Genomic DNA, 11873 nt, shown 5'->3' on the forward strand with positions numbered 1-11873 from the left:
GACCAGCAGGTATATGAAGGAGTCTCACTACAGAAGTATTGATTGCAGCTGGGCGAGGCTGGACCTCATCTAGCCCAGAGAGAGAGAGAGAGAATTAACTCCCTCACTGCCGAGAAACACAAAGCACCAACAAGTCAGCTGCGAGAAGTCAGGCTGTGTACTCGTGACGATCTTCGTGGCAACACACCCGTGACAATATGTGTATATTTATGTATTATGTGTTGTACAATGTAGTCACATTCACTCTTTCCCTCCAAGTATGACTATCTGAAAGATGTCCTTTACATTCAATAACTCCATTCATTTAAAGTGAACCTGTCCGCTGAATTGGGCAGCATGGATCAGACAGCGGTTGCATTATTTCATGTGCGTATGTTTTACCCTGAAATTCTACTCTGAAACTTTCTCGGAAGAAACATGCTTTGAAAAGTCATCCATGGGCCATGCTTCTTGGATGACTAGTCCAGGAGGCCGGTCCCCAATCTCCTAGACTGACAAATCACTCCCTTTTGTTTTTAATATAGGAAGAAATCTGTCAGTCTAGGAGAGCGGGGCACTGAGAAGCGGTCGGGGACTGGACTATTAGACTAGTCATCCAAGAATCTTTTTGCCTCTTCAAAGTATGTTTTCTACGAAACACCGCAACATTTTCATAGTAAAACATACATGCCTTCTACTGGAGAGACAGAAAAAGTCTAATGTTTGGTACCATTTGAGATTCCAGCACAAGATCTCTAGCAGGCAGTGTTTTGTGACACATTACAGGACAACATTGTGGAAAAACCATTAAAACTACTGACATTTTGCCAATCTATACTTTACTGTTATAGCAGTCCTCTATTTGTATGTTTATCTATTATTTACTGATCAACTCTATTGTTTGGCATTAATAGAAAAATATATGTGTGTGTGTATGTATGTCTGTCTATATATCTATTTGTCTATCTATCTATCTATCTATATATCTGTCTATCTATCTATATGTAAACACTTGCATTGTTGAATTCTGAGTACCTAAAGTATTACTTTTAAAGAAACAAACATTTGTTCAATTTTCTCTTTTTATTATTAAGTGTTAATTAGCAATTTTCCCGGTCAAGATGCACATTTATTATAATCTCTGAAGCCATGAAGTAGCCAGCCTTGCATTAGTTCTGCAAACTGTTATGTGAAGGGTTGATGAGAGGGATACATTTCTTCAAATGATCGGCTAACAATAGTTAACAATGATTTAAGGTATTCCTCTTTCTTCATGTTAATTGCTATTTATATTGAAATTATATGTTGTATTTTTCTCTTGAATTTTGAACTTTTGAGCTTTTTGTAATGTCTGCATAAAAAAACACAATGGCAATTAATTTTCACTTGCTTTGAAACTTGAATATTCTTTCTTTGCATTCAGCCTGCTTTATGTCTAATTGCAATCTCTTCTTTTCTATAAAGGAAGAAAATGAAATCCCGGCAAGTGTCTTTGTGAAAGAGCCAACACCTGTTCCTAGTATAACAGAAGGTCCAGAAGAAGCCAATGACCCTAACAAGTCTCAGGAGGAGACCATGCATACAATTGACCTTTCTTCAGATGATGAAATTAATCATGAAGATGATGGTCATGATGACAGTGTGGATGAAAAATTAGAGCCAAGCAGAGCTGAGAAAATGAAAAGATCCAGCCTGAAGAAAGTAGACAGTCTGAAAAAAGCATTTTCACGTCAAAATATTGAAAAAAAAATGAGTAAGATCAGCACTAAAATTGTGTCCCCGGAAAGGAGAGAAAAAATTAAAAAGTCTTTCACCCCATCTCAAAATAAATCTGCAAAAAGTTCCTCATTCAAAGTTCCAATAGGATTTAGCATGAAAAAATCCAACGGGGAGGAAATTCCTATAGAGGGTGAGGGGAAGTCCCAAAATCAAGCTGAAGAAGAAAAAGCTGTGAATGGTGAGATTGAGAGCCCAGTGGATGAGAAGCCTTCTGAGATACTTCCCAGTGAGGAAGTAAAAACCATTGAAGTTATAATGGATAAAGAACCTAAAACAGAAGATGTGAAGCAAAACATTGAGCTGTCTATTGTTGAAGATGATGAAGAGAACATAATAGACTTTGAAAGTGAGAATCCATTTAGCCCTGAGTACAAGCCAAAGCCTGGGGAACTAGAAGAATCTTATGAAGCACCTACACAGTCAACTGCTCTACAAATAGACCAAACTGCATAAAAGTTGGCTCAGTATGCAGTCATCTGGTTAGAAGTGGTATTTACACCAAAATAAATAAATACACATACAAGGTTAAGTGTTATTTTGATGTAAAAGAAAAACATAAAACTTTAGATGAGTGTAGTATTTTTAGATAAAGGATCCTGTCCATAAACCAAATAGCGATAATATAAAAGTTATCATTTGTTTTGTGAATAGTTAAGTTTAAGTGGCATTGGAGAGCTACATAATAGCACACTCGTCTATTTAGATAAATCTATCTGTCTATTCCCATAAACATGCACTCTTTATTGAAAATTGCAATTTAAGAGCGGGTCATTACTTTGTTACTAAAAATTTGGTAACATGACTTGTTTTAATATATACTATATTGAGAAAACAGAGTGAAATAAACCTTTTGAAGACCAAGAGTTAATTTTCCAATCCTTGCAAGTCTGGGAGCGCTAGTCCTATCGGGTACTTTTTTCTGAATCCATAACATGACTTGGGCACACTTAAAAAATAAGGGATATAAATATATATATAATAGATGGGCTTGGTGACTTCATACACTATCTACATATTAAGGTTTCTTAGATTAGGTCTCAATAACACTGTGTACACTTTGCTAATCTGCCATATTTCATTACAATAGTTGGGACCAATCTTTAAAGGGAATTCATCAGAATGATCCACTCCCCCAACTGTTTATACAGCCATGTTGTTCTTTGGAAGATAATGTCATCCACACTTTACTTTGGCAATATGTTGCTCCTTGGCTGAAAAATCACTATTTTAATTCATATGCAAGTGAGGCGTAAGTGCTCAGCACGTGATCAGAGCATTTCTCAAGCTACTTCCTTCCTGCCTCTATACCCTGCCGAGATCCACCTTCTTCTACCTGACTGACAGCTCACTGTCTTAACTACTGCCAGCTTTCCGTCAAGCAGGTGAAGACGGGGTGGGAAATAGAGCCAGGGAGGCAGAGGTTTGGAAAGTGCATCCTCACTCCCAGAGCATTTAAGCCTCATTTGCCTATGAATTAAAACCACATTTAATCAGTCAGCCAGCAACAAGTAAAGTATGGATGTCATTATCTCTCAACATGAACATATGAACAGTTTTGTGGTGGATTGTTCTGACTGGTTCCCAATTTTTCTATAGAGATTGTATAATAAATGAATGTGTCCTACTTATACTCTATTGATGCTAGCAAATAAAGTCATTAAGTCAAATATAGATATATTTTGTATATTTTCAAGGAAATTATTGTCCAATCAATTTTTTTTTTCTGTATTATTTTTTCTTCTTCTCTTAGCATGTACTTACTAACCTTTATCTTATGTATACATGGACATATATATATAAAACACGTTTACTTCAAACAAACATTGGAAGTGTGCAGGATAAATCATGATTGCATACAGCTAATATAACAGCTCTTAGTGCTCCTGCATTATTTTTGCGCATTATTGCCCTTTCTGTAATTTTTAACAGTTCCCAGATTCAGTCCAATTCAATATTGTAAGTTGACAGTTTGGATCTACAATACTGATAGCTCTCACAGCAGAATAGGGACACTCAGTTTGAACGTATTATCCTAATATGAAACCTGTATATATTTCTGTAACTAATATATACATGTATATATTGGTTACATAAAGATTTTTTAAGATTTTGCAGAATTACACTGAAAAGCTCCAGAGGGATTACGGCAGTTAGGACTATTTAATTGGGGGTTATTTTGCTTAACTAGGCCCCTTTTACACATAATGTACTGCGTCTTTGGACTTGGATGCTGTAACCTCCAATTCACCTATGTGTCCCCTTTCCCATTGGAAAATATAATAACTGCCCGTATAACAAAAAAACTTCTATCTGAGGGTGAAGAAGGTTGACATGACAGTATCCCAGAATGTTTAATCAATAAATATTGAATTTTGAATGAACGCTTTATATATTTGATTTGTCTATTCACACTATGGCTTAATACCGTTAGCATCTACATTAGAAGAATGGAAAAGTATACATATTGAAGTACTGAACCATATATATGCTAAATGATTATATGGACTTTTTTCAGCACTGAGTGCTATTATTCCTGGCAGCATACATAGCATTGCACCTAACATGCTTTGTACACATGGCTATTTGAATAATGCACCTATATGATATCAAATGCACGAAAGATACCTGTGTTTATATATTTCTGTTAGTTGTATAGAAAAGAAAAGATTATATCCACTGATGACTACTGTAGAGGATTTGGATTGTTATATTATCAAGAAAATTGGCAATATAAGCCGTCTATGGTGAGAGTATGTGTATGGATTAAATAACTGTATGTGCAAGTTATTTTTACAGGAACATATAAGGGGAGATGTGTAATCTACATCTATAAGTAGGTTATGTAAGAGAAGCTTTTCAATCACTTTCCTTAAAAATACAGATGTTATCCCATCAAGGCATTCCATCGCACTAAAGCATTATGCTTACAGGCTGTGAATCAGTCAAGTATACAATGCCACATAGAGATTTCAAAAGCATAGCCTTGTTAGAGAATGTGCATGCTTAAAAAATGAAAAATGGCAGGGAGCATGCTTGGATTATTCAACATCAGAGGTGGAACACCAACAAGTAAAGGAACAGAAAAGTGCTCACCTTACTCTGCTATATGGCATATGTTAAGCTGCCAGAGGAGCGGCAGAGGCTGCAACCACTTAATTTCTGATCTGAAGCATTTAAGAGTTTTTAACCCTAGAATACATCATCTGGAGACTTTTATTTTTTAGCACAAATAAAATGATGGTCTCTTCTTCCCGATGACATCTAGATGGTCGAATTTATATTTTCCTTTTTTAAAAAAAAATTGAGAATTGCTTCTATCTATCCAAAACTTGGATATCATGTTTCAAATTGCTAAATGCAGGTGCATGTGAGAATACGGATGTGTGTACAGTGACATATGGACTTTGGTATATAAAATTTGTAAAATAATCAACATACACGCAAGTGTCCCTGTCATCGGTGTAGACAGTAAAAGTCCCTGTAACATCATGATTTGGTCTGATCTCTCATATAGTAAATTTATTTTAAGAATAAAAGGCTTCCAGTTGGTTGGAGAGGATAATATTTTTCTTTAGAGAATGATTCTACTCTCCATTTAGCCAAAATATGATCCTTTTTTTTTTGGGGATTAAGAAAAGTTTGCCTGGGTTAGGTAATGATAGGACTAAAGGTCTGTCAATCACTTATTTTGGGGGATGGTAGGATAAATAGTGAAATAGGCCAATTTTGAGAAATGTTTAACATGAATATGTTGCAAAATATTCCCAACTTATAGGTCTTTGCTCTTTAAATTTATATGTGTCGTAGATTTCTATAAGCGCAACATATGACAAAAGAGCAACCCATCGGTACGTGTCCGAGTGTTCTGCATCAATGTACCCTTTCTAAATTGTACAAAAAAGCATGATTGGCGTCAGCTTTCTATTCAACCTGCATAAAAGGCCTAAATGATGTGAACAAGTCCTACTTTCAGGTATCTATTTGTAGTGCAGCTTGAATTAAATAATAGTAGAATTACTTAATCTTCCTAGTCAGCTTAAAACTGTTTAATTAAAAGAAAACATAACTAAGTCAAGAACCCAAAATACTGGTAGTTAAACACTGAATTGAGATTGTTTGAAAGTAATGATTTATTATTCTATTGTTGGCTAGTTGTATCTACTATTTGTCTGAGCGTAGCCAAGTAGTGCATAGTGGATTGACTTTATTCATTCACTATTTGTGAATTACACCACATAAAGATGGACAACATTTGCTTTACGCCAGTGATAGCTTAAAAGGATAAAAATCTGTCCTTTTTAGTTTTATTAAAGGACGTTTAGTCACATGGAATCCACAGTAAACCCATCACTTACTGCTAATAAAGCTTAATATTTTCCCATAGAAAAAAGAATCAAGAGTGACCTGTAATGACAGCCCAAGTAATGACCATGATGGTACATGACCTAACGTCATCCTTACAGGGGTAATCCAGTCCAGCTCACCTCCCAATGAAAAAGTGAGAGGAGTTGGATCACCTCTTTAAATGGGTTGTCCCACAATTGCAATTTATCACTGCGGTTTTGGAGTATACACAGTCATCCAATGTCAGACAGGCCAAAGGCCTCATGCAACCAGCGACATTAGGCTCTATTTTATATGGACCCATGATGATGCACCCAAAGAGATACATATTGCTTTATTGTAACTTTATATGAGATTGTTTATATACAAAGGCATACAGAGAACTTTCTTTTAAATCCCATATAAATCATAAAAATAGTAAATTGTGGCATGCTCTGCCAGGTGCATATATGTTACAGAGCAATAATTCTAGGGGTGGATAGCTCTGCATGGGTGGACACATCATTGGTGCAAAAGTTAAGGGGGTCCACTAGCACCTCCAAAGCAGCAAGCAGCTTCTCTCCTATAAAGTAGTATTTTACTGCAACGAGCCTCAATACCATTTTTGAACGAGAACCCTATTCTGTCTGGGTCTGCCACTAGGGTGTCGTATATGCTGAACCCAATGGATCATTGGATATATGGGCATCTATGTGCCATCTTACATCCTCCATGGTGTCCATATACAAATAATACTGTAACAGCAGATAATGCATCAATAGAAGAATGTGGAAAACATAAAAAGTTTAAATGATCCAATGTCTTCTGCCAAATAAATTAAGACAGCCCTGCAAGCAAAGCAAGTCTACAATTTACATTTTATTCATCCTCTCGGATCTAATGCAAATAAAACATTATGCTGACAAAATGTAGTAGATAAACACTGAAAAAAAAGCCATTGCCCTTTATGTGTAATCTTTATGGCCAACCTATAAGTTCCTTTACAATCTTGGGGTCCTGCATTACTAGCGCTGTTCATTCAATGCACTTATTTTGCTTTGAAACTGCCGAATCTCAACAATTTCTAAAATGTGCTACATAAGCAATTTAGAGCAGCTTGGTCTAGTCTAGTCTGCTGTACATAGATGCCATTTTTATTGTGCAATTAACTGGCATAATAGGATAATGCAAGATACCACAATACAGCGACTGGCTTAGGGGAGACCGCTTACAGAGGAATAATAGGACAATTTGTCAGTAAATGGGGCACATGTATGGAATGACATTTTCTGGTATATTTGACACGAGTCCTACCATGTCCAGTGTCTCCTAATATTGCAGTGTAAAGCCTTTCAGGGGTGACACTAATGTGAATATTTTGTCATCTGCTACATTTTACATCGAATAACTTGGGGCTTATTATTTTATAAAATCTAGATATGCTGTATGTTCTATATGTAAAGTTTATATATTGTATATGTTTTCTTTGGATCAATGTAAATGTTGTCAGCTGGCTTGTTAGGCTCCTTATTAAATATAATGGAAAGTTGCATATGCTGTTTCATGCCTTTATAGAATATATTTACTGTTTAAGTTGTGAATGTGCATGAAATGATGGTATCAGTGGGGTTTTTGGAGAAATCATATTACTGTATATGCTTTATAGCAAGGTTTGGTATAGCAAGTCTCCTTTATATATATTTTTGTAAGCCAATAGTATGACACTTCTGCATTTGTAACAAGCAATATATTGTAAATAAATCACAAATAAAATGCTAAGATTTTTGTATTTTTTCTGAACTCATTCACATATATGGACTACAAATCACTGTTAGCCTATCAATAAGTGAAAACATTTCTTTTAGTGACAGAAATGTGATGTTTCCCATCATTAATGTCTGGGAAATAGCTGCAATAGTTGGAATAACTGGGGTTATGTTTGATTTGCTAAAACTGGTAAATTCCCAGGATGAAAACTCTAAGGCTGGAGAAAAAGGGTAAAATATTAGATTTAGAAGTATATAATGTACAAATAGTTCACTGAATAACTAAACTGTATTTGCTACAATCAATATGTCAAAACATCAATATGTACGGTGTAATTTGTATTTTTGATGAATCATTTTATTATTGATCAACTACAGCGCTGTCGGTCAATCCAAAAGGTTAATAAACCAGAAACCTGAAAATGTAAGAAAGTAAAAGTGAGGTTTTGTCTTTGTTAGGAGAATTTATATGTGTGCATAATTAATGGGCAACTACTAGTGTGCAGAATTATTATGCAATTAAATGAAAAATATACATTTCCCCATCTCAATTATTTATTTTCATCTATTAAAGTGAGAAAAACCAAACCACTCAAATTACATTTCTGACATTTAAAAAAAAAAATATCAGTGACTCATATAGCCTGTGTATCACGGCTTGTAGAAAGAGTTTTCTAAAAACTGTGAATAGGTTTGGGAGTTAATTTTGAGTTCATCTTCAACCTGAAAAGGTCCAACTGGCTCATCATTAATAATACCTGCCCATAGCAGTATCCCACTTCCATCTTGCTGATGTCTGAGTCGAAGTGGAGGTCTGTTACCATTACTGATCCAGCCACAGGTCCATCCATCTGGTCCGTCAAGATTCACTCTCATCTCATCAGTCCATAAAACCTTTGAAAAAATTGTCTTCAGATATTTCTTGGCCCAGTCTTGACGTTTCACAGTCAATTCTGGTTAAAATGGTTTCACATACAGATGCATTTCACTAAATTACAATATCATCAAAAAGTAAATTTATTTCAGTTCTTCAATACCAAAAGTGAATCTCATATATTATACAGTGCCTACAAGTAGTATTCAACCCCCTGCAGATTTAGCTGGTTGACACATGCGGAATTAACTTGGCATTGTGACATTTGTACTATAGATCAGCCTGGAAGTGGGAAATGCACTGCAGCAAATTTTTTTTTTTTTTTTTTTAAAAACGTTAAAAGTTAATTCAGAGTGTCATTTATTATTCAACCCCTCAAACCACAAGAATTCTGTTTGGTCCCCCTAAAGTATTAAGATGTAGTTCAGGCACCAAGAATAATGAGCTTCACATGTGTGGATTAAATATCTCTTTTGCCAGCCTTTTCTGACTATTTAAGACCCTCCCCAAACTTGTGAACAGCACTCAGACATGGTCAACATGGGAAAGACAAAGGAGCATTCCAAGGCCATCAGAGACAAGATCGTGGAGGGTCACAAGGCTGGCAAGGGGTACAAAACCCTTTCCAAGGAGTTGGGCCTACCTGTCTCCACTGTTGGGAGCATCATCCGTAAGTGGAAGGCTCATGGAACTACTGTTAGCCTTCCACGGCCTGGACAGCCTTTGAAAGTGCCCTCCCGTGCCGAGGCCAGGCTTGTCCGAAGAGTCAAGGCTAACCCAAGGACAACAAGGAAGGAGCTCCAGGAATATCTCATGGCAGTGGGGACATTGGTTTCAGTCAATACCATAAGTAACGTACTCCACCGCAATGGTCTCTGTTCCAGACGAGCCTGTATGGTACCTTTCCTTTCAAAGCGTCATGTCAAGGCTCGTCTACAGTTTGCTCATGATCACTTGGAGGACTCTGAGACAGACTGGTTCAAGGTTCTATGGTCTGATGAGACCAAGATCGAGATCTTTGGTGCCAACCACACACATGACGTTTGGAGACTGGATGGCACTGCATACGACCCCAAGAATACCATCCCTACAGTCAAGCATGGTAGTGGCAGCATCATGCTGTGGGGCTGTTTCTCAGCCAAGGGGCCTGGCCATCTGGTCCGCATCCATGGGAAGATGGATAGCACGGCCTACCTGGAAGGTTCTATGGTCTAATGAGACCAAGATTGAGATCTTTGGTGCCAACCACACATGTGACGTTTGGAGACTGGATGGCACTGCATACGACCCCAAGAATACCATCCCTACAGTCAAGCATGGTGGTGGCAGCATCATGCTGTGGGGCTGTTTCTCAGCCAAGGGGCCTGGCCATCTGGTCCGCATCCATGGGAAGATGGATAGCATGGCCTACCTGGAGATTTTGGCCAAGAACCTCCGCTCCTCCATCAAGGATCTTAAGATGGGTCATAATTTCATCTTCCAACAAGACAACGACCCAAAGCACACAGCCAAGAAAACCAAGGCCTGGTTCAAGAGGGAAAAAGTCAAGGTGTTGGAGTGGCCTAGTCAGTCTCCTGACCTTAACCCAATTGAAAACTTGTGGAAGGAGCTCAAGAATAAAGTCCACATGAGACACCCAAAGAACCTAGATAACTTGGAGAAGATCTGCATGGAGGAGTGGGCCAAGATAACTCCACAGACCTGTGCCGGCCTGATCAGGTCTTATAAAAGACGATTATTAGCTGTAATTGCAAACAAGGGTTATTCCACAAAATATTAAACATAGGGGTTGTATAATAATTGACCCACACTTTTATGTTTAAAATTTAATAAAATTCAACTGAGCAACATAACTTTTTGGTTTGTAAGATTTATGCTTCTGTTCATAAAACCTACTCTCGTTTGCAGTTTGAAGGCTCTAACTTATTTGCATCTTATCAAACCAGCTAAATCTGCAGGGGGTTGAATACTACTTGTAGGCACTGTATATAGAGTCATTACAAACAGAGTGATCTATTTCAAGTGTTTATTTCTGTTAATGTTGATGATTATGGCTTACAGCCAATGAAAACACAAAAGTCATTATTTCACTAGACTAAAATAATTAACAAAAAAAACTTGCAAAGGCTTCCTAATCATTTAAAAAGGTCCCTTAGTCTGTTTCAGTAGGCTCCACAATCATGGGGAAGACTGCTGACTTGACAGATGTCCAGAAGGCAGTCATTGACACACTCCACAAGGTCCCAGAGTCTGGAGGAAGAGTGGAGAGGCCACAATCCAAGCTGCTTGAGGTCTAGTGTGAAGTTTCCACAATCAGTGATGGTTTGGGGAGCCGTGTCATCTGCTGGTGTAAGTCCACTGTGTTTTATCAAGACCAAAGTCAGCGCAGCCGTCTACCAGGAAATTTTAGAGCACTTCATGATTCCCTCTGCCGACAAGCTTATGGGAGATGGAAATTTCATTCTCGAGCAGGACTTGGCACCTGTCCACACTGCCAAAAGTACCAATACCTGGTTTAAAAACAGTATCACTGTGCTTGATTGGCAGCTAACTCACCTGACCTTAACCCCATAGAGAATCTATGGGGTATTGTCAAGAGGAAGATGAGAGACACCTGACCCCACAATGCAGACGAGCTGAAGGCTGCTATCAAAGCAACCAGGGCTTCCATAACACCTCAGCAGTGCCACAGGCTGATCCCCTCCATGCCACGCCGCATTGATGCAAAAGGAGCCCCGACCAAGTATTGAGTGCATTTACTGACCATACAAATAATTTTTCAAGCTGTTATAAAGTATTCTAGTTTACTGAGATAATGACTTTTGTGTTTTCATTGGCTGTAAGCCATAATCATCAACATTAACAGAAATAAACACCTGAAATAGATCACTCTGTTTGTAATGACTCTATATAATATAAGTTTCACTTTTTGTAAAGAACGGAAATAAATTAACTTTTTGATGATATTCTAATTTAGTGAGATGCACCTGTATGTCTTGAATTGGTGACCTGTGTTCATGCTTCTGTGGTGGAAGCAAAGCTGAACTTTGGGATCCTGAAAAATGTAGCAAAAACGCACCAAAAAAAGACAAGGAAAAAAACAAGCAAAATCCTGAACAAACCTTCCTTGCAAGACATCAGGTTTTGCTGCA

General features: G+C 37.5%; 1 protein-coding gene across 1 annotated transcript in view; it reads left to right on the plus strand.

The window, feature by feature from the left end:
- Nucleotides 1-6698, plus strand: part of CAVIN2 (caveolae associated protein 2) — an 89496-nt gene extending 82798 nt beyond the window's left edge. The window contains exon 2 of the mRNA XM_073647877.1: nucleotides 1444-6698. Coding sequence (XP_073503978.1) covers nucleotides 1444-2211 — 768 coding nt within the window. The 3' untranslated portion in view covers nucleotides 2212-6698. The remainder of the gene's footprint in view (nucleotides 1-1443) is intronic.
- The last annotated feature ends 5175 nt before the right edge of the window (nucleotides 6699-11873 follow it).

The sequence above is a fragment of the Phyllobates terribilis genome, unplaced genomic scaffold, assembly GCF_046119375.1.
Source record: "Phyllobates terribilis strain yellow unplaced genomic scaffold, ASM4611937v1 Scaffold_9__5_contigs__length_417890890, whole genome shotgun sequence".
NCBI classification, from domain to species: domain Eukaryota; kingdom Metazoa; phylum Chordata; class Amphibia; order Anura; family Dendrobatidae; genus Phyllobates; species Phyllobates terribilis.